Genomic DNA, 24,054 nt, shown 5'->3' on the forward strand with positions numbered 1-24,054 from the left:
ATTAGATAAAATGTTTAGCACCTTAGGACACACCTACAATCCCTCTCTTAGTACTTAAAAAACAAAATTATTAAAAAGCTAATTGAGACACACTTTTGTATGTAGGGCTGTGCAGTAAAGATGGGACAGGTAAAATCACTTAGCGAACTCATTCTTTAGTTTTATCCCCCGTTCGACACATATAAATATGAATTACAAAAGACACCCTGCTGCTTTATAGCTTATGTCAATTAGCCTGTTGCCATTTTGTCAATTACCCCCCTCTTGTGATTTTAGTGCTGTTTTGATTCTATGATATATATTAGCAAAGAATTATATTTGTACATCTCATAGGTCATTTAAAAAAAAAAAAAAAAAAAAAAAGCAACAGACAATTTCTATGTACAAAATGTACAAAAAGAAAAAAATCTGGGCATTGATAAAAATTTGGAAAATAAAAGAAGAAACTTTGCTGAACATGACAAATGTTAAGGTATGTAAGCAGTGCAATGCCTTAAATAAAAAAAGAGCCTGACAAGGTTGTCATTAGAGCCCGTTTCTAACCAAATTCACAAATTTAGCCTATATAGCTTGCGTGATAACTAAATTATTGACATGGTCAACATTCACCATTTGCAAACATAATAATGTTTTCAGATCTACGCTAGGGACCAGACGTAGTTAACGACCGTGCGATGTCATACACAGACACCCCATCCGACTACTTTTCCTACAGGGATATTTAACAAACACACTCACTTTGGGATTATATAGCAGTAAGAACTGTGAGCAGACACTTTCTCGACGCGAGTTATGATAAAGCGACTCCGTAGCACATGGAAACATGAGAGGGGTGCTATTTGAATTCGGCCCCTTCACCACCGGCACGACAGATGGATTTATTCTATCCTAGCTCATTCATTCACATCTATTGGCACAGCCCTACTGTACACAACAAAGTATTACCTTATATAACGGCAAGAATTTCACATCATTTAACAGAACCAAAAAAAAAAAAAAAAAAAAAAAAAGAACATTTCACAAGAATCAAGGAGAAAGATAAAAATAAAAAAAAATATCAAAGAAAAAAGAAGTATACATATACAAAAGTGCTCCATATTGTTGGTAACACAGCACAAAAAATTGCTATAAAAAGGTAGAAGAACATTGTGAAGCCGCACCTTTAAAGATTTGCACCTGACTGAGAATAGCATGCGAGCACCGCAGTTGAAGGTTGAAGGTTCACCTGGCCGACAAAGGACCGACACCATCCTCCCTGTGGCCGCCGCGCACGCCAAGAGTTGTACAGTAATGATTCTGGTCTGGGTGACACTAGAAAAAAAGTAGCTCACCACAGCCTTTGATTTCAAGGTATAGATGACAAAAACATCACCGCCCATGTGGCTGGTTCCATGCGTTCAGATTGCAGGCATACTAAAGGAAGCAGACCTCAAAGATTGAAAGGCTGAGGTGTGTTTTTTTTTTGTTTGTTTGTTTTTGAAAAGAGCACCAGAGAATATTGTACAAAATGGCTGTAAAAGATATAAAATGAGATGTGGTAGACCTGGCTTGATCTATTTTTTTTTTTTTTGTAAGTTTCAGTCATTCGTTTAACCTGGCGACACCACAAAACATGACCCCATGATCTTGTTTGAGTAGTAGCACCACATGAGTTGCAATGTTTTTCACCACCTTGAAGCACCATATTGTCACCTATTACAGTAGTACCTTTATTACCTTCAGTTGTGTATATAGAAACTGTAAACAAAGAGGTATTTGTGATCTGGTGTTTTGGATTGGTTAAGACAAAGCTCCCCTGACACTGAAAGGAAGTCTTTTTCCTTCTCTCACCAAGGCTCAGAAGCTGGAGGAGAGGAAAGACGCGCACCGTGAGAATTAGAACGATCCGCGACCCGATAGTCGAAAAACTCAAAGAGTCGAAATGATTGAGCGAACTTAAATGCTATTTCCGTCTCGTCGAATTCCTCATTTCTGCCTCGAATTGTAACCATCTCTCAGTGCCTTAAAAGGAGGCTGTGCCTCAAGTATAGCTTGCACACATAAATCAATTCAAATACTGGATAACACTGCTAAAAATTAAAATGGATAATAAAAAAAATTTAAATAGAATTTAAAAAAAAGAGTCAATTAATTCCAAACCAGAAGAAAAAACCCAAAACAAAACATGAAATACCTTCTTTCTTTTTTTTTTTGATGTCGAACTTGCAAATAACATACGAGAGCTCGGTTTTGAAGCTCTTGGTATTACATCGGTTTCGATTTTTCTCATCTGTACTGGGTTTGAGTTCAGACGCAGGCAAAGTACTCTTTGAGTGGTGCAAACAAGTGACGGATGACCGGGACGCTCCAAGACCTTCCCAGCAGCCTCTGCCTGGCCAGACGACTCATGTTTGACACGTCTGTGTAATGGACAGGGAAGCCGAACACCCTAACGTCCAGGAAAAAGAGAAACGGGCAGCCATTTAGTTTAAATGTATTCACAAATGTGACACTCTTGTGATATGGATAGATTGTGAATAATCTAGAACAGTGCATAATATTTGTATTACAGAGATGGCCTATAACTCAGGACGCATTAAAGGACATTATATTGATCAAAAGTGACAGCAAAAACTTTTATTGTTGCAAAAAAAACTTTTCATTTCAAGTAAATGCTGTTCTTTTATTCATCAAAGAAGCTTAAAAATAAATATCACAGTTTCCACAAAAATATCATAAGAAATGTTTCTTGAGCAGCAAATCAGCATATTATAATGAATAATGAAGGATCATGTGACACTAAAGACTGGAGTAATGAAAAAATTCAGGTTTGTCTAACACCACATGTTTTAAAAGTATAACTGGAAGCAACAGTGTGTCTATTTGCTTTTCGGTCTCGACAGTCCACTTGTGATTGTATCCGCAAAAAGGTTTTTAATACCAGGTGTAAATCGAGCCAGAATCAAATGTACCAAATCAGGAGATAAAATTTTGTTTGTCAAACCATTTCATTGTGTTTTTATATCGTTGTTTACACAAGTGTTATGGATAACATGTCTCATTGTATTGATATGTGGTCATTTTCTGTTCTACTGAGTAGGATATGGTTTCAGACAGCCAGCTGATGACTGATGATTCAATCAATTTGAGATAAAATCACTGTTCACTGGGGTTGATTAAATGCCAGTGGCTATGTTTTCATCCAAAATTGGAATATTGCATAAAACACATCTAACCCATATGTTCAAGAGGACAAAATTGTCACTTCCTGGGAAATTGGTGCAAAATATCTGTAAAAAAAATTGGGGAAGCCACTGTGGCTCTTTTTTGTACATCATAAATGGCCTGCGCCTCAAAGCGTGCAGACGAAACGCAATAAATGTTGTGATGAAAATTTGCATAAAAATAGGTGGCTGGAAACATAGCTAGTGCAACATTTCACATTTACATTTAGTCTTATAGTACATATATTTCAGAACTTCATAAAAGCATTTGGCCATACCTCTCCATCTCAGTGCACCATAAGATGTCCTCTTTGTCATTCATGAATACAGGGAAGTGCTGGTCTTTGCCCTGCTTTATGGAATTAGACCGTGTGGTGATGGTCCGCACTTTATCAAACTGTAAAAGATGTGAAAAGAAACTGCTGTTTGTGTTGCTGTATAAAGCTTTATCCAGAAATCAATCGAGGGTTTGTCTAAGGGGTACCTTAGCTGTCCTGCCATGCTCCAGACAGCCTTGAAGGTCCAGTTTATCAGTGCACATGGCGGACAACGGTCTGAGAGAAGAAGGATATAGAGGTGAAATGACAAAGTGAGAGATTAAAAAAAGTGAATGTAGAGTCCACGTCTAACTAACCTGTTCATGCCAGGCAGGTTGCCCCAAAAGTAGCGAGCTCTGTGGGCAGCAGACACCTCCTTAGCATCGATCATCACTGGGTTGCACTATGATAAAAAGACAATATAACATTATATTGATTTAAACTGATAATAATTCATTAAAATACATTCTGAGCTTTTGTAATATTGAGCTAGCAAGCATATGAGGGGTTAATTTGTTCCTGCACAGCAGGTCACTGTACCACTAGGTGGAAGCAAAAACCTACTGGTTTATATTAAATCCCCACTGACAGTACAAGTCTTAAAGGGGTGGTATAATGCCCTTTTCACAAGATGTAAAATAAGTCCCCAGAGTGTGTATGGGAAGTTTTAGCTCAAAATACCCCACAAATATTTTTATATAGCATGTTAAAATTATCAATTTTTGAGGGTGAGCAAAAACGCACCGTTTTGTCTCTGTTCCTTTAAATGCAAATGAGCTGCTGCTCCTGGCACAGAGGGCGGAGCTTCAAGAGCTTACACTCACACAGACATGCACTGAAAATTTCAAAAACGTTTAGCCTTTTATGTTCAAACCAGATTCAGACAGTGATGGAGAGACTCAAGAAGAAGTGACAACATGTAGAATGCAACAGGACGTTTCTGAATGGTTAGTTGATGAATTTATGTAGCTTATAGTTCTCTTCTGAGTCATTGATTAGCATATTCTGTCTTGATAATCTATAAATCGTGTTCCGGGGGCGGGGTTTATGTAAATTCTAGGGTTGGTGATGTCACTAACCCGGGAGGAATGTCATGTAGTCCCAACCAGCCGTTTGTTGTAGTCCTTAAAAAAAGCGATTTCTTTAAAAGCAAATATCTCGCTTTGCTTTGAACTTTGAGCGTTGTAACTTTGCAGATGTTGTTTATGATCAAACAGCAACATTACACACTAACTAAAGTTAGAAAAGTGAATCATAATCAACCACCCCTTTAATCGTCATGTTAAATTGTGGCCAGTTGCATAAACTGCTAGTCTTACAAGTTAGTAATCTAATTTTGTTCTTCAAGACCAGTCATAACTTTAAGGCAGTTATATAAAAAGGAAGACTGGTCTAATTTGAATCCGAATAGTAAGACTGATTAGCCCTAACTAACTGCTAGTTGGCCAGACTATTTCTAAACTTTGCGGCTATGTTTATGAAACATGGTCAATTGTGCACCTCTAAAAAGCGTGAGATGTCCCTCTTGTCGCTGACGCCCATGGCCACCACATTCTCAAAGAGCCAGAAGAACGGCCTGTTATCTCCCTCTTTCGGTCGGGCCTCATGTAACAGCCGGTAAAACTCGAAGAAGAGCCGACCCGTGCCCTCTGAAAGAGTGTGATGGATTACAAAAACAAGATTGTAAGACAGAAATGCAATATGACAATTATCATTAAAATATACACAGATATGAACTGTGTTATACAAATAAGTAAAACATCCAAACGTTTGGGGATGGTCATTTTAAATGCTTTAAAAGATAAAAAAAATACAGTAATATTGTGAGATATTGTTACAATATAAATGTACTTTTTTATATTGTCATATTTTTTTTAATGTAATATATTTCTGTGATGACAAAGCTGAATGTTCAGCATCACTGCTCCAGTCTCACATCACATGATCCTTCAGAAATAATTATAATATGTGGACTGGCTGCTCATGAAACATTTCTTACTATTATCAATGTTAATAAAAAAAGTTTTTTTACCTTTTAACTGTTAAACTTTTCTTTTTTCCCATTTTTCAAAAAAAGCAACAGAAATCTTTTTTAACATTATAAATGTCAATTTACTGTCACTTTTGATAGATTTTAATGCAATCCTTTTAACCAAAGAAATCTTACTGACCCCAAACTTGTGAATGCTAGTGTAAGTGTGAAACTAGTCACATCCAATTAAACTGACTAAGACTAGAACACACAGCTAAATATACTCCTACCAAAGAGACCTTTTCTAGCTGGATTCACTATGGAGAGGTCATTGCATGGGCTTCCACCTATGACAAGATCAAACGGACCCCATTCATGGATCTGTGAAATAAACATGAAACATTGAATATAGTGATGAACATAAGTGTATTAAAGGTGCAGTATGTAATATTGACAGGTAGTGGTTAAAATGGGTACTGCAGTCCAAATTCAAAATATTAGAGAGAGTCGTTTCCCCCGCCATCTCCTCCTCAGACTCGACGCTCACGCGGGTTGCCCGGAACGAGCGCAACTGGCAATGGAAGGCAACAAGCCTTGCACTGTAAGTTGATGAGTTAATTTATCTGCATTATCTGACCCAGTTCGTTTGCTTGCGTCCATGGCTGCAATAAGTTTTCCGCCAACTGGCAACCCAGGGTGTAGAAGTACTATTGGGTAAATTGCCAGTGGGCGGGGTCACACAGACCAAAACAAACAGACATTCCCACTCGGAATGCACATTTCGAAGTAGAAGTACTGGCTGTAGCATTGTTTTTCGAAGAAACAAGTGTGTGAACTTAGCATGTTTCCTAAATATCTGCAAACACGTTATGGTATTCTTATGCTTTAGTAGTACAGTAAAAAAAATTACATACAGCACCTTTAAGTATTTTGTTAAGTATGAACATAGACAGTACATAGAGCAGAAAGACCATTTAAAGAAAAACGAAAGAGAGATTGCCAAGTCATTTTATGGTACCATGTCAAATTCGACTTGAAATAAACTTCGTATGGAACAACAGTAAACTGAGGTGAAGGATCATACTCACGTGTTTATGGGTGACGTTTCTCACGTCACCCACGTACATGATGCGGCCCAGGTGCCGAACGAGGCCCACGGTAATGGAGTCCTCGCACACTTCTGAGGCCACGTAACGCTCCACCTGGATACCCAGCTCCTTCAGAACCAGTAGCCCTAAAATAATCACAAACCCAACAACAATCAAAAACTAAAATAGTTTTTTGTGCTTATTGTTGGACACTGTAATGGTAGTATGTCAGAGTATTAGTCACATGGCATTTACGGCTAAAGTGATTGGCTCAAAACAACCCGGGTGCAGAGCTGAGCGCCCATGAACAAAGATGGGGGGAGGGGGGTGTCCTGCGCCAGCTAAGATTGAGAATGCTAATGGTTCATTTTCTCCAGGTATAATAAATGTCTTTGCTTCATACACACCTATGATGACCAAATCTCCTTTAAAAGTTGACAGCTTGCTAGGTTTAAACGTGCAGTCACACCTTTTGCTGGCTAAAACTGTCCAGCTTTCTGTTGGTAAAACGTGGCGAATCCACGTGAACAACTTGAACCTGATGCGAAATCTGCATGGGGAAATATTTCGCACTCACAGTAAATTCCAGAATCAGTACATTCCTATCCAAATTGATAGGATTTAGCTGAAATCCTGCAAATTCACAGAACAGTGGTATATGTGAACACATCTTAGCCAGTTTCTTGATGGATTTAAAATGATATGATAGTGGAAGTTTCATTGAGTATGTAGTGACCAGAAAAATCTTTCTTTTGCCTGCCAAATAAGCATACGCCACATAATAATCAGGCTTTAAGTACGAATGTGGACCATCTAGGGCAGGGATTGGCAAGGTTGGTCCTGGAGTTCCTCTGTCCTGCAGAGTTTAGCTCCAAACCTATTCAAAATACCCGAACAAGCTAATCAATGTTTTCAGGATTATTAAGGCTAAAGGCAGGTGAGTTTTTATCAGGGTTGGAGCTAAACTATGCAAGACAGCGGCACCTATCCCTGATCTAGGTTCAAAACTCTTCCGTTAATCCTCATAGTAAAAATCACACATTCGAACATATGCAGTACAGCAGTATCGATGTGCGGCCAGTATAACAGTTAAGCTAAGTGCACTTTAAAAGCCAGGATGAGTGTAACGTGATCAGCACTATTTTCTGCTGAGAGGATGAAAGGAAGGGCGGACATTATTCACTAACCTGTTGCGATCCCATCAAAAAGTGACAGGACACGAATCGGTTTTCTGTTCTCTGCCAAAACCGAAGGGTAGAGCTTTGGTGGTTCCTGAAAGACAAGAAAGAAGATGAAATGAAGGAGGGGGGACAGACAAGAAGGACAGAGAGAGAGAGACCTTTAAATCACACTGCTCTGGTAATGAAAGAGCGCCTGTCTGTACATACTGTCTGTATCCAACAAAGAGGCCTTTACGTTAAACCAGTCCAGTAACAAGGGGTTATTGTTGAGCACCTGTACACTAACCGCAGTATCACCGGCCAGTTTCATTAAGCATTTTCTTGTGATTAAGTGTGGCTGCTTATCTTTGGTCTTTGTTAAACGTTGTAGTATTCAATAACGCTAACAATAGCAACCGCTCGCTAACCTGTGCTGTAACCCATTTAAAGAGTGGGGTGTGTAAGCTAAAACTCTATGATGTTAAGATGTGTACTCAATGCACAATGCACTGTGACTGTAACACTCTCTGGCTGCTCTTCAAGCACACTGGCCGTTATCCAAGCTGCTCTTTCACATGGTCTGGAAAGCAAATGGTTTAGGAGTTGTATAATTACATCATAAAACTCTCAAACCATTCACGTTTATACTGTAAATCACACCGGTTTTGATTAAAAATGGTCACAGCTGCTCAAACAACGCTAAAATTGAAGAAGTCTAATATTTATGTAAATAAGAAAAAACATATTTATTAGGGTTGGGAATCTTTAGTCATATAGCATGCTTTCACAATGTGATTCCAAAAAGGTTTCCATGATTTTCCATGACTTTTCCAGTAATTCATTATTACCGGATATGCCTTTTCAAAAATCATTTTATAGAGACTGCACTGAAAAGAGTAATTTCTAGAAATTATAATTTCTAGAGCTGAATATACTCTAACTAGAATAATCTATATTCACTACAGAAATTTCCATGACTTTTCCAGACCTGGGAATCATATTCAAAATGTAAAAAAGGGAAAAAACATAAAATATGAATTAGTGAGTTTAGAGGAATACTGGGCATACATGTTTGCGAGAATACATTAAATTGATCAAAAGTGACAATGAATATGTGTACAATGTACAACAAATATTTCAAATAAATGCTGTCCTTTTCACTGTTCACTGTTTTCAACACTGATAATAATAAATGTTTCTTCAGCAGCAAATCAGCATATTAGAAAGATTTCTAAAGTATCATGTGACACTGAAAACTGGAGAAATTGTGCTTAAAATCTAGCTTTGACAACACAGGAATAAATTACATTTAAAAAACATATTAAAAAACTTTTTTTTTCTATATATTTGATAAAATAAATGCATCCTTGGTGAGCATAAAGTATTCTAAAAGACATTTTTAAAAAATCGGTAGTAATCATTATTCATACCTGTTTTTTTTTTTTAAACAAATCATTCAGTTGCACCAGTGCCAGCCAGATTCAAGGCAAATGCTTAACACAGTGAACCGAAGAGCTTCTCTGATAATAGAACAGTATAGTACTATAGAGTGCAACAGTCGGGTTCCGGAAGTAAAAAAAAAGCTCCATTCATTTTCTTTATAGGGAAATTTATTTTGAACGATAACTTATAAACCTTTAAACAGAACTAATGAGCTACGAGGTTGTTAATCCATGGTATTTTCTTCTGCTGTGAAAAACTACATTACCCATGATGCTGTGCAGGAAATTACACCAGTCAGAGAGTCGAAAAAAGCAACATGCACCAAAAGATCTTGTTAGCTCCGCCAACTCCCCTGCGAATGGCATAATCGAGTCGATCTCTCTATGCTGTCAAAATACTTAAATGTTTTTATATAAGCATATTTTGCAATAAACCTAAAATAGATATTTTTTTATATATACAATCAACATTTGTAAATGAGCAGTTTTATGTTTCTCTATAGTTTTTAATTCGATTATGCTGTTCGCAATGCTTCATGGGATTGCAGTTCTAAAGCCGTTAAGTTCACAGTCTTGTACCTTTTTATTTTTGTCCGATTTTCAAATACTTTTTTGCTTCAAATCAAAGCTTGTTCACCTTGTAGCTCATTGTCTTGGTTCATGGCTTAGAACTATTTAACTAAGACTTTATTTAAAATCCCTATGGATAAAATGAATGGAAAAAATACTTCCGGAACCAGCGCCGCTGAAAAAGTGGGTGACGCTAATCCACTCTATATGGGCTGTAACAGTTGCTAAGGTCGGATTGGTCAATGACGATTTTAAGGTGGAGCTTAGCAACAGGAGAGTTAATGTCACTTACAAAGTCCTGGTCATGATTGTTGGCAAAGAAGTGCTGCAGTCTGCAAGTCCAATCTGCCCGGCGCTGCAACAGCCCATACTGAGTCTTCGGCCCACACATATAGCAATTCCACGGGTCTTCTTTAATAGCTGTCTGCGCCGCGCCGGGCCCCACCAACAGATCCACACATTCCACGCAGAAACACCTGCAAGAGACCGAAAAAACAATGGAGACACCAATGGGATTGATGCAGGATTGAAGTACAAAATGTAAATATTACCTCATCTCACCTGCAACAGTTATTGTTTCCGCACATGAGCACTTCCCTCCCTCCACAGCAGATAGTACAATACGACTGGTAGCCATCGTCATCGTATTGATACGCACATTCTAGGAAGCAGTTCTAAGAAAGGACAAACACATCAAATATTAATTTGTTTGTATAGAAGAATACATGGTTGACTAAAAACGTGGAATTACAGAACTGTTCAAAAACAGAGGAGAACGTTTTGTGGCAGTTTATTGATTATTTTTTATTTTGTTTCATTTGTTTAAAACAGAAATCTATACGATATACTTGCGAGATCAACTCATTAAAATATTTTATCTCATATTTTACCATTACAATTCTGGCTAGTATTAAAATGATGTCTAAGGGCCCTATTTTAACGATCTAAGAGCATGGTCTAAAGCGCACGGCGCAAGTTCACTTAGGGCGTGTCCGAATCCACTTTTGCTATTTTAACGACAGGAAAACGTGCGTAAGCTAAAACTCTATGATGTTAAGATGTGTACTCAATGCACAATGCACTGTGGATTAACGTGCGTTAAACCAATCAGAGTCTCATCTCCCATTCCCTTTAAATGCCAGTTGTGCTCGCGCCATGGAATTTGCAAGCGGAAAGATCGAACGCGTCTCCAGAGCGCAAACAGATCTGCTCGTGCACGAGGTAAAAGTGCGCAAGCAGACCATCTACGGGACAAGCCGGATTCCACCATATCTTTATGTACACAATAATAATCTTTTACATTGTAATCCTTTTATTTTAAATATTTGGCATGTTTGTGTGCAGCTCCGCATCCCTGTGTGTTTAATAAGCAGAGTGTAAGTGCGTTGTGGACCCGCCTATAGGCGCACATTACTAACGCGCTCATTAAATAACAAAAAAAATATTGCACCATTGACTTTAGACCAGGTTTCAGTTGGTCAATGGCGCAGTCTATTTCTGTTTCCTCAAAATAGCAACGTGCCAACAATGCTCCTGAACACACCTCGTTTTCAGACCAGCACGCCCATGGGCGCAAATGCATTTGCTATTTAAACAACGTGGCGCAGGATGTGAAAATGATAACTGCGTCAGGCTGAAACTAGCAAAAAACACTTGCGTCGCGCTTGCCGCTGCATTGCGCCAGGTGTAGGATATGGCCATAAGTGTTAAATGGTTGATATTCAAAATCTGCACTATTCTCTAAATAAATAAGAACACTAAGGGATCACAACATTATAATGTAAAGTATAAAATATGAAACTATTCATTTAGATTTCTGTTAAAGAAAAAAGTGTAAGATAGTACTACTTAATGACTAAATTTAATCTAAAAAAGTTTTATTACTATTTAAATAAAAAAAGGTGTAAACAAGTGTCCACAATTAAGCATACAATATATGATAAATAATAAAATATAAAAAGTACTAATAAAAAATAAAAATAGTAATTAAAAAGTCACTAATATTGCCTGAATTTGAATACTAAACACAATCAGTTCCAATAAAAATATTTATTTTAATAAAATTGCACAAATTAACTTTACAATTATCGTACTCTACTAACTTTTGTATAACTCCGTATAGCTAACATCTTTTACTCCACTAACAAACAAACTGCATTAACGAACAACTGCACTGACAACTAAATAACTGACTGTATTTACAGTATGTGTGATGCCTAGTTTGTTGACTGACTTTGTCTTAGTATTTGATTTTTATCTACCCTACTGGCACAATGTTTTGCCTTTATATCCCTGCAAATGATCGCATTCAGCAACCAGTATGTAACATTTGTTAAAAGTCACTGACAAAAAAAGCATCTGCCAATAATGTAAATGGACATGACAAAACTACAAGTGGCGAAACAAAGCAGCGCTTTAGGAAGTAGGAAGCAGGAATTTCCTGGCTTTTACCTTACAGCTTTGGCACATTCCGCCAATGAAGAGCGGGTGCTCCAGGGAAACATTAAGGCTGCCACAGGACATGCAGATGTCTGGAAGTGTTCAAAGAGAGAGAGAGAGATTTTACCAGAGACTAACGCTGACAGTCGGCAATGAAACACATCTCAATGTGTATGTGTAATACATGCCTTCAATGTTTCTACATTTTTGACGAACTTCGAATACAAGCCTCTCTGAAAAACAACACACAATAAAAAAGACATTTTAATATTGGAAACCTTCCCAGTGTTTCAGACATTTGGCTCATTTCATCTTGACTTCTTGTTTAATGGAAATTCTAGTGGTTTACATTTACATCACTTTGGCAATTATGTAATATTCAAAACAATGTTTTACTAGCATGCCATGAATTTTATGAACTGAAATAATGTTGCTAATTGTAGTGGAACTACATATTAAATATGTCAGAAATAATTGATGACAGACAGCTGAATTATTAAAAATCTTGAGCGTTAAACTGAATAAAAAATGAATGCAAGGTTTGGAGTCATTTATTTCAGTTGCACACTAATGTTAATCTCAAAACATACTAGTTCATCATACTAGTTTTGACACTAGTTCAAAAGTGTTGCCCATGCAAGGTAGAATCAAGCATTCCAAAGCAGCAAGAGTGCTGTGAATGAATGAATGAATGAATGAATGAATGAATGAATGAATGAATGAATGAATGAATGAATGAATGAAGCATTTGTTTCCTACTGTTCAAAATGTTTAGGTCAGTAATTATTATTATTATTATTTGAAAGAAATACTTAAACTTTTTACACTTTTGGACAGTACTGTATATTATATTATATTTTATATTAATTATATATTTGTCATTATATTTAAAGCACCACTTTTTAGTTTTTTATTAAATATGAAGTGTAATATTTGGTAACACTTTATTTTATGGGGACGTAGTTACACGTTGCTACATGTACTACTATAGTAATAACAGTAAATTATGCATAATTACAAGTAACTAACCCTAAACCAAACCCTAACCCTAACCATAACTCTATAGTAAGTACATGTAGTTAATTCATATTACTCAGTACTTATTTTAATAAGTACAATGTAACTGTCACATTGTCAGTCTGTTTTGATTTCTGTCTTTGTCTTCAGTTCAGTTCTGTCTTCTCCGCCCCCTGCCTGTTTGTTTCTATAGTTTGAGTTTGTTTTTTGTTTAATAAAGCTGCTGCACGCAGATCCTGCTTCCTCCATCTCTGCAACTGGTTGTAACAGCTTTATTAAACAAAAAACAAACTCAAACTTTAACAAACGGATACTCAGGGACAAGATCGGGAACAGAACAACCAAAACAAGTAATGTTTATAACTGACAAAGAACCAGACAGAACACAGGGTTTACATAGGCTGTGTTTACACTTGGCATTAACATGCGATCGCCGTGATCCGATCTAACAAATCGGATCATAAGCCAATCAGGACACGGTGCGTTTACACCTGTACACATCAAGTGGCTTCTGTGTCTGGATAACAGATCGGATCTCGTATTCCCATGAAAAAAACAAAAACGGATGGCTCCGGTGCAAAGTCGACCTGAAGCGGTGGGTTTTCTTTTAAAAACAGTTTTCAGTCGGGGGACATTTTACAAATCCCGCAAAATGAGGAGGATGAAGAGGCTGCAAGTACTAATAATGTGGATAGATGCCGTAATGGAAACGGTACAGAGAAACGTATGGGTCCGAGAACGTTGCCAGCTGTGGTGGGAAAAATGTGCGTTCTTTACAGAAAATGAATGGTTCTGCAACTTTCGGGTGAGAACTGCGAAGGCAAACATGTCAGTATATTTGCGATGTACTTCGCACTAGACTGTATCGCAAAACCACACAGCTACGTGCAGCAATTCCTGGAGAGAGGAGGGGGAATAATGACAGTGGGCAGGGTTTTGTGTGACGTCAACCTGTGAATGTAGACACGATGGCTGGATTGCGTTTACATTACACTGAGATCCGATCACAACGCGTCCTCGACAACCTCCGAGTCCGAACCAGAAGCGCGTTTACACTTGTCTTGTCAATGTGTATGTGGACAACATCCGGATACAGGTCGCATTTTAATGCCAAGTGTAAACGCAGCCATAGACAGAACTGAAGAGCAAATAAACAAGGCACACCTGAACTAAACTAACAATCAATCAAACAAACATCATAGAAACAAACAGGCAGGGGGCGGAGAAAGACAGAACTGAACTAATTGACAGAACACAGAGTCAGACAAAGACCGAAATCAAAACAGACTAACAATGTGACAGTAACCATGTCACCTTAAAAGAACTAAAGAGAAATAAAAAAACATTTGTATGAACTACTGAATTGTTCCAAGTGGAGTGAAACTCTTGACTTTATGTAACCCACAAAGGAGATGGTGCAAGTCTGCTCCAGTTTACCTCTTATTTGATTGGTTAATAAAGCTCCATGCTGATTTAATAGCTCCTCTCTTTATTACTACTGCTAGGTTTTCCTGCCTTAAAACATGGGCATACATTTTCTTATTATAACAATAACAAAACGATAATATGCAGGTAAAAGTTGTATCTGCAAAAGCTATGTTTGAACATGTGCCATATTTCAATACAAAACGTGTAGGATTAGCCGAGACCCCTGTCATAGTTCCAGACACACCCTTCTGTGTTTACTCTGCCGGCTGAGCAGATGAGAGTGCTAATCCTGATTTAGCATGTGTGGGTGTGTGTTTATGAGTGAGGAACTCTTTGAACTCGCTGACCTCCTTCAGTGAGAGAGCTCACCTCGAGTCCGCTCGTCGATGATGTCTTTGACCTTGGGTTTCTCTGTGGCTGTGCTCTTGCGGGGCTTTTTTGCTGGTGGGGGCGTATAGGCCGCCGCCTCCGGCTCCACCCACATCTCTGGATAAACTTCCTTGTAGGGGTTACGCTCCTCTGAAAAAGGCACAATGGTACATATAGCTATTCGTTAATGGATTATGTGGTGTGTCTATGTAAATGTCCAGAGGTCAAGATTGTATAGATTTCACCAGTATTTTCTTACAAGCTTAATTCCTGGAGGACTGACATGTGTACAGGCTTAAGGGATAAACAAGTGCACTTAAAAGCCCAAATTCTCAAAAATCACTGAATCGAGGAACTGTGTCCATCTGAAATCTCACCAGATTGCACATTTCTGGTTAAAAACAAAGAAAAGATGAACTCACTGAAACTATTACAGCATGGAGAAACTTGAGAAAAATGAATTAACAAAACGTGATATTTTAAAGAATCAGCATGCATCTCTTTTCCATTCAATGACAATTCATAGTGACCACGACTGTCAGCAACACCAAAAATATAACACCAAAAAAGGTTCATAAACCTTTTCGTTCACTATATTCCAAGCCTTCTGAAGCCATATTGAGCTTTGTAGGAGGAACATGCAGAAATTGAATTCATGAATCACTGATAACCTTCCCCTCAAGTGAGCTCTCGACCCAATCATTGAGTCATTGAGTTGGGAACAAATCAGTTTGCGAACCCCATCAACTGGCTTAATGAGAAGAACAGGCTCAAATGAACGATTCAATCACTGATCCAGTTCTCATGTTCTATCTGCGATTCATTCACAGTGGTTCTTGAGTTAACAGTTTACTGGAGGGGAAGTGATAACGGCTTAAATTTTATTCTGATTCTCACAAAAAAAGGTATATGTGGAAATCAGAAGATGGGAACACTTTCATGGTGCTTTTTGTGTTTTTTTGTTTTGTTTTTTGGAGCTTAACAAATTTTGTCACTAAGAATTGTCATTATAATAGAGATACATGAAAATTCTATAAGTTTGTGTACCACTGAAGTCTCTGTTTGTGTCCCACTGAACAAACGGCAGCACATGAGAGTGAGTAAATGACAGAATTTTCATTTCTGGACAAACCATCCCTTTAAACAAACTTGACATTTTCCTTTGCAAAGCAAGCAGATATATGTATATCAAAAAGAAACCGCAGCAGTCTTACCTTCAGGCGGCTCTAAACCTTTAGGTCCTGTGGGTTGAAATCCCGTCATGGCCCATTCAATCATCTGTTTGTTTTGCATGTCTACTGACTTAGAAGTGTCAGTATCGTCACTCTCCAGGCATGTGAGGAAGGTTTTGCCTGCTCTAGTGCTGGCTGCCTGCAAGGAAGGGCATTCAAAAAAAATTGTTAGATACATTTATGCTAATCTGAGATATTAATATGGAATACAATATACTAGGGAACAATCACCTAGAGACAAAGAGCTTTGTTTATTACTTAAACATGTACCACAAATGAATTCCTACCTGTAGCACCTCAAAGATGGCTTTCTTATACATTGGTTGTTTATTGTAGGTTGGCTGGTGAAAGGCGTTGGTGAAGGAACTCAAAGGCAACAGTTTCTCAACACAGACCTACCAGAAAATATTAAAACACAACAATACAACCTCTCTCAACAGCAATGGTAGCATAATGTTGAGTACCAGAGAAAAAAATTATATTTGCGTAAACTTGAACTTGCATTGTTTCCTGAAATTTAAACTCATCCCATTAAGTATTGTAAGAAAAAGTGATGTGGACGTCCAAGATCTCAAAAATGAAGTTTATTACAGCAATAGCAGTGGCAAGGTACACGAAGCACCTTGGGTTCACCGGCGTCAGAAATGAACCCAGAACATCCAAATCTTAAACCTTTTATCCTGTTCTTAATGTAAATGAAGTTGTGGTGTGTATGTTAATGAATTTGTGACACCCCATTGTCTGAGAAGGTTCTCTGTGTCCCACACCCAGTCCCATTCTACAATTGACTAGCATTTGTTCAGGATGTGATCAACCCAAATGGTGAAGAAACAATATAACTTGACTTTCTTTCATCTCTATGATAATTAAGCCATTTTGGGGATGAGCTCATTCTAAAATATCTTTTGGAGTGGAATCTGGGTCGAGGCAGACAACAATTTCTTACAGTATGAACTTGTTTTATACCTTCTGCCACAAATACAAACTTACCACAGAAAACTTGCCGTCACCAAACCACATGACCCATCTGGTGCCTTCGGCCGCCCGGCTACGTCCAGTCATCAACCAGGATACAATCCGTCCAGGCCACCAGGAGAATCCTCGTAACTTTCCCCACACAAGCTCACCAATGCCGAAACCTCGGCCATCCTGCAACATACAACCACAAAAGGGATCCACTTGTTATTTCGATCACTTCACATAAATACAATAAAATGTGTACTGTTCATAACCTAACCTTTGTCTTTTGCATTGTCTTTTAATTTCTCTTTAATTAATGTATTTTTATTTATTTTGTACTGTCTTGACTTTCAGTCTGTATAATAACTCTTTGGTGATTGCTATAAATGGGCAACCCTGAATCCTGCCACTTTAACAGCAGTTGTTGTGCTGAGATGCTGGTGTATCCATCCTCACAAGGTGCTTTTGAACCTTGAGTCTAAAGGTCACATTTACCGTTGTTCTGCAAATGACTGTGTGGGTGGTGAGGGTGAAAGATATCCACATGCAGATTTTGCAAAGGGTTCACATTGTGCATCATCTGTAGATACTTTTGCCCACAAAATTTTGCAGAAACTTCTCTAATGTGACCACACCTTATGGGCAAGAAGATAGTTTTAGTATAGTTTCAAATTACTCCCAATCAACAAATGAAACAAACCCTTCAGCAAAAGACAGACCCGATTGTTTAAACCTGGCTTTCAAATCTGGTTAGCCACACAAGTTCCAGGACAACTTGGCCTAATCCTGGGATTTCTCAGAGAATAAATTGCCTATCAGCAAGCAGGTGTCACTGTCAAAAGTTACATTTCTGCTTTGATAATGAAACTAAATACACTTTCTTTGAACAACAGAAAATGTGACGTTTATCCTGGAACTTATCCGGCTAACCAAATAAGCCACAATTGCAGAACGAACTACACAAACCATAGAAGATCTACAGCATACTATTTCAAAATGATCAACCCTAAGCCACAATGATGATGATGAGGAAGCTCGTACCTCGTACTCTGACTCTGTGTCAGCGGACTTGGATAAGGTCTTGTCTCCATCCCCTATAGAAACGGGCTCTGGGGTGGTGGCAACAGTTGGAGAGGCTGGATCCGTAGGCTGCTGCTGCTGCTGTTGGAATGGTGGAGGTTGCTTCTGAGGAGAAGGCTGGGGTTTGATGTTGGTCTGAGGTTGAGCTTGAGGCTGTAGCGGTTGCTGCTGCATTGGCGGCGTTGGTGGAGGAAAAAGCAGTGGGACGGTGATTATGGAGCTGTCTTTTTGGGGCTCCGACTCTACCTCGCCATGGTCCTCCATTGAGTTTATCACAGACACCAGTTTCGCCTTCTTCTCTGCCTGCAACGTAGGGAACAGCGGGACAGGAAGAGGAGGAGGTAAAGCACACAGAACAGCAGTGGCTTTCCTGAGAATAGTACAGTTCAGCGCTTGAGTAATGATGACTGTTCAGTTTGTTTACAGTTCTTTAATCCCACGTGCCAACACAAATATCCCCATCCTCTTGATAAAGCACAAGTGCCGCCCCTTTGAGTGTGATAAGTGGCAGAAACCTGTGAAAACAGTCCCCTTTTCATTGCAGTGAATGCTGTTTGCGATCACTTCGTAACAATGAGTGCTCCCCCCGTGGCTGTGATTGATGCGCGCTGGAGAGTTCAGCGAGTTTGTCCAACCTGACTATAAGCTATTAGGTCAAAAACAGAGGACACGAGCCAAGCCATGACTTAAGCAGCTCACAGCAAATCCCCAACAGCTGCACCTCTCTCGTCCTCTCGTTCTCTCTCACTCGCACGTGAATCTCTTTCACAGCTGTACTTTCTCTGCTGCTGGGGTCCGACTCCATCTCCAATTACACTCACACACACGTGAACCTGGCAGAGTCGCCCATGTGTGTGTCTGTGTGCAGAGAAAACGGTTGGATCCGTCCCCAGAAAGCTCTCCCTATGTCTCTCTTTAGCTAACTCCCTCCATTATGGTGGCTATACATTCATATAAGCCCGCAAAAGGGGGAGAAGGGCTCTGGAGCCAAGAGCTCATGAGTGTGCATGAATAGACAGTATGATGGTGTGGAGTAGAAACATGTGGCCACAAATCAAGAAGCCCCACTGTAGTATATAAATATCTGTATGGCTTCACTGGCTGCTTCGATGAGCTGGGCCATATGTGCCAGGCTGTTTATCTTTGACAGCGGTTGATGGTGGAAAGAGTATTTAAATGTATGCACTATGCAAGCCATTTTGTGCAAATGAGCATGTATTTATCTCTGCAGGACTGGGCGGTACAATGGCACTGTATATACCAGTGGTTCTCAACCGAGCCTAAGTAAACTTCCAAGGGAGCTGCAAGATGTCTTAAAATAGTCATTTTTAAAATATGTTTAGCGCTTTTCATAATACAAACAAGTTGTTTCAAAGCAAACAAGTAACGCATGTTTCGCAACTTAGCAAATGTTTCTAAAGTTGAAGAATACTGTTCTATAAACTCTGGAAATGTGCATTTTAAAGGACAAATCACAACATCCATTTAGACGCAGATTGTATTTGAGCCGCGATATTTATAGTGTCTGGTCCAATGAATACAAGCGTTTTTGTCAGTATTTAAAAAAAGAAAATTGCTGTCCAGTCTTCAATGTCCTTAAAACAACAACTGAGAATGTGGAATAGAGGAAATATAAAGCTGTGACATCAGCATAACAATTAGAAAGCTAATTCCGTGTTTCCTGATGTCCTCTAGTCTAGAGGAAGCCTGTACAAGGAAAACTACAGAGGACGTAACACAGAGCCTTGGGGGACCCCATGCTTTATTGAACTAGATAGATTTGACAGTTGCTCATTTACACAAACAAAGTGGTAGCAGTCAGAGTGGTAGCAATATGGAAAATGGATTATATAAAATGTATAACTTTTTTTTTACAAAGATGTAAAGAATGTCTGTTGTTACAAATGGATCCAAAAAACTTTTAAACTTGTAAACAATTTATTTATTTTTTGTTTAAAAGAACAATGTTTTGACGTTTAAATTGTTAATCACTATTAATTAGCTGGTAAGTACTTTTTAAAATAAAAATATTTGAAAATAAGCACCTTTTCATTTCAACAGATTTACAAGTACATATATCACAGGCTGTGCAGAGGCGCCTACAAATATTGACTTCGACAATGGGGGACCTCAGAGGCACAAAAGTTGACACCCACTGTTACATACCACGCAATGATAAAAGTGTTTAAATGCTGCTACACCGTTTATACCGTATATTAGATATATTTATGGGGCTATCAGAGGGCAAGACTGTTACACTATTTTCATTCACTTGTTTTTTTTAATGAATGCAGTACTTTTAATTTAAAAAGTATTTAAATAACTAGAGTATGCAATACTAGACACTATTGTAATGGTTATTCAATATATATAATCATTGTTGCATTGAATTTCCATCAAACACTACTATATCGTGATGTCTACTGTTACAGTTATCTATAATATGTACATAAGATTTTCTGTCATATACCAGTGGCCTGATTTAACATTGATGTAATCTTAGTCCAATCATTTGAAGCCAAGCATATAAATGGGATTAAATCAGAATAAAATTGAAATCTGAACTATTATCTAAGTAAAAGAAATTCTTGAGCTACCCATGACTGATTTCATCTCACATGCTTGCGGCTCTGTTCACTCTAAATGTACACAATTTACATTCCACACAATGAGCTGAACTATGTGAATGGAGAATGATAAAAACACCTGCTTTTTATATAAAACAGACACATAACTTCTTACTATCTACGCCTTACGTTGTCAAAGCTATCATAGATACCCCAAGAATTTCGAAACTGACAGAGGCGGCCAATACTGCAGGCAACTATTGTGTATCAAATTGTACAGTGAGTGGGAGAGAAGAATGTCAACACTGGGGGATGGAAAAGGTTATTTATATATTTTTTAAAAATGAAAATATCAATAGAAAACTGACTCCCCTAAAACTGGGGGAGGAGAGGAAAGCACTGCGGCTATAAGTGGAGATTTGCTTCTGGACGTGCTTTTTTTTCCCCCAGCTGTAAATGCCCCTCTTCAGGGGCCTCACTGTAGCGAGTCTGGCTCTTGAAATTGAGGAAAGGGGAGATGAGAAGCAAGGAAAGGGGGAGGGTTCCAGGAGTACAGTACTTTACAGTCTTTGTCGGCCACAAACACACAGCCCAGCTCAGGAATAACAACATATATAAGCAGTATGTCATTCACAAGTGAGAGCAAGGTTGTTGTGCACAAGTATAGAATAAAGTAATATATGATACTGCGAAGACAAAACACAACAAACAGCAACTATTAAAAGAAGTTGTACTATTGTACAATACATACTACTATACTATTTTAATACATTTATTAAAAATTACGATTATTAACAATTCTAAAAACAGAAGTTTCCTATTTGACGGCCTAGTTTGCTGTATGGCAATCCACTAGATAGAGAAACAAATAGGAAATAGTAGATTAAAAACAGATATTGTCAGAAATTGTTTTTGAAACTAGTACTAGTCTTACATTTTGTTAACCATCTCTCACATACCCTCCAGCCACTGAAGTAATGAGATTTAAATCTCTGACTTTTAATTTTCTACATCAGCACCAAGAAAACTTACTGTTAAGCCACTATGGGACTAAAAATGTGAATGTACTGTAATGCTATCTTTAAAACTTTAACTTAAGCAAAAGAACACAACAGAGAATAATATAGAAACTTACAGTACTAAGTGATAAGCAAACCTTTTTAGTTTCAACTCTTATACATATTGAGCAGTACTGAATGCTGAGAAGGGTAACGTTGTGATAAAGTGTTTTTTAAGCTCTATGTTGAAACTGGTGTGCTGTATTATAGTATAGCACGGTCTTTAGGAGCACTACCAATATCTGAAAGGAAACACCCATGGCCTTAAGCTTCTCTCCACATTACAATGATCAACCAAGCCTCTTTACTAACCAAGCTCCTCTGGCAAATTCCATTTTTCCAACCTTATTGTAATTATTTATATACCATGACATTTCAAGTACAAGCCAATTCCACGATCAACTAATGCAGATGGATGCCTGTATTTAAGACCTCACCTTCATATGACTAGCCATGAAAAGACAGCATTACTTAAACAATATTCTTTTATGACACACAGGGCTCACTATAAGGACTGCCTGAGGCCAGTGTGAGAGAGTTTCGGGTCAGCTGCATTGTCACTATGGCCCTGCTTACCCCTGGTATTAAGATGCGTTTTGGTCGATCGGAGTGGAAATCTAAAATGTTTTGAGCTTGTACACTTTTGACTACTTCCAGAGGTAGTCGAAAACCCATTTGACTTGATTGCTTTCGTACTTCGTAGTGTAAACGCTCACGTGGTCGAATGTGTTCGAACAGAAGCAAAAGACCACCTACTCTCCACCTACTGTCCTAAAGTGTAAAAAATTATGGGAAGCGCGCTAGCCAGACAGGATTTAAACTTTGTCGATTGAAGCCCCAAGTTTGGTTTGAAGACGAAAAACGCACCGAGCACAATGTTCTCTCACCGTTCCTGATTTCTAACATGCACTCACAGAGTTCAGCGTGGTCTTGCAGCTATCAGAACGTAAATGAAAGCTGCTGCTCTCCGTCGTCTTCGGATGCGTTCATATCTAAATTGCGCAAGCTTATTTTGTCCATTAGATTGAAAGATCTGAAAAAAACATATATTTACTCGCCCATAGACCCTCCCCTCGAAGAAATCAGGAAAGAACTGGTTGAAAGTGGACAAAAGTGACGGATTAAAACACAAAGTGTAAATGGGTATGTGTCTCCCTCGTCTACCTGTGATCCGATTGACCAAGATGCATCTTAATACCAGGTACCAGGTAAACAGAGCCTATGTCACACGTTTGTTGACATGTACGTTTAGGTCTTACAAATTTAAAAGTTTGGTTTTCTGTGGCAAAATTAATATTGTCGTTGCAAATTGTGCTGATATAAATATGTCAACAGGCTAATCTTATCAAGCTGGCTAACAAAGATAAGAGTTGTTGTTTTTTAGCAAGAATGAATGTGGTAAATCCAACATTGCAAGAATGATAGTCTTGGAAGCATTAGTTTGGGTTGAAAATGATAAACAAGTCTGTATTGTCACACCGCATGCAGTGTAAAAAGTTATCAAATATTATAATAATTATATTATATATAAAACAATTCTAAAAAATATATTTATGTGTATTATATTTAAGTGTAAAAAGCCAAGCTTTTCGAACACAACTGATGGGGAATCAATCTGGAAACTGTTTTCGAACTAATAAATGATGTTTCTCTTAAACTTTGAACAATATGAGGAATTAATTCACTTCAAATGCTGCCGGCACAGCAGTGCACACTGAAATTCCAACAGGCAGGGGATGAATGGCTATCGCCACTGTGTGACAATCGCATTTATTTTGATGTGACTTTGTGAGCTATTGAACAAAGGCTGTTCACTTTTTAGCCTCCCAAGTCCGGAGAATAGAGGATGCATTTTAGTTTGCGATTGTGCTGGGTCCTTTAAAGAATCTGGTTATTAGCAATGCAGCAGAGGTCAGGCATGCTAAAAGAGTTTTAATGCAAGTGCCTTATTGTTCAAATCTTTTTAAAGGCTTCTCTTTATTTGTTCACTTCCAAGTTGCTCAAAATGATTTCAGTCTTAAATCTGTAATTTCCTTAAGATTGCAAAGTAATCGTCAAAAGCTGAAGTGTAAAAGTCTGCCTGTTTCAGTCTGTGCAGCCTTGACTCAAGAGTACGAGCGAGAGCTGGCAGCGCACTAATCACACGCGGTTC

General features: G+C 38.3%; 1 protein-coding gene across 7 annotated transcripts in view; it reads right to left on the reverse strand.

The window, feature by feature from the left end:
- Positions 1 to 1,527: 1,527 nt before the first annotated feature.
- dnmt3ab (DNA (cytosine-5-)-methyltransferase 3 alpha b) overlaps positions 1,528 to 24,054 on the reverse strand; it is a 50,428-nt gene continuing 27,901 nt past the window's right edge. For 5 of the 7 annotated variants that reach the window (XM_084392564.1, XM_084392566.1, XM_084392568.1 and 2 more), the window contains 17 exons: positions 18,239 to 18,580; positions 17,228 to 17,386; positions 16,525 to 16,632; positions 16,220 to 16,376; positions 15,006 to 15,155; positions 12,380 to 12,424; positions 12,204 to 12,283; positions 10,314 to 10,426; positions 10,045 to 10,228; positions 7,768 to 7,852; positions 6,581 to 6,726; positions 5,783 to 5,873; positions 5,021 to 5,169; positions 3,838 to 3,923; positions 3,688 to 3,757; positions 3,482 to 3,600; positions 1,528 to 2,428 (listed from right to left, as the gene is read on the reverse strand). In XM_084392564.1, the coding sequence (XP_084248690.1) occupies positions 2,287 to 2,428; positions 3,482 to 3,600; positions 3,688 to 3,757; positions 3,838 to 3,923; positions 5,021 to 5,169; positions 5,783 to 5,873; positions 6,581 to 6,726; positions 7,768 to 7,852; positions 10,045 to 10,228; positions 10,314 to 10,426; positions 12,204 to 12,283; positions 12,380 to 12,424; positions 15,006 to 15,155; positions 16,220 to 16,376; positions 16,525 to 16,632; positions 17,228 to 17,386; positions 18,239 to 18,580 (2,226 nt within the window). In that variant the 3' untranslated portion in view covers positions 1,528 to 2,286. The remainder of the gene's footprint in view (positions 2,429 to 3,481; positions 3,601 to 3,687; positions 3,758 to 3,837; positions 3,924 to 5,020; positions 5,170 to 5,782; positions 5,874 to 6,580; positions 6,727 to 7,767; positions 7,853 to 10,044; positions 10,229 to 10,313; positions 10,427 to 12,203; positions 12,284 to 12,379; positions 12,425 to 15,005; positions 15,156 to 16,219; positions 16,377 to 16,524; positions 16,633 to 17,227; positions 17,387 to 18,238; positions 18,581 to 24,054) is intronic. The other 2 variants (XM_084392565.1, XM_084392567.1) reach the window with 1 other exon arrangement.

This window comes from Rutilus rutilus (genome assembly GCF_951802725.1).
Source record: "Rutilus rutilus genome assembly, chromosome: 21".
Taxonomy (NCBI): Eukaryota; Metazoa; Chordata; class Actinopteri; order Cypriniformes; family Leuciscidae; genus Rutilus; species Rutilus rutilus.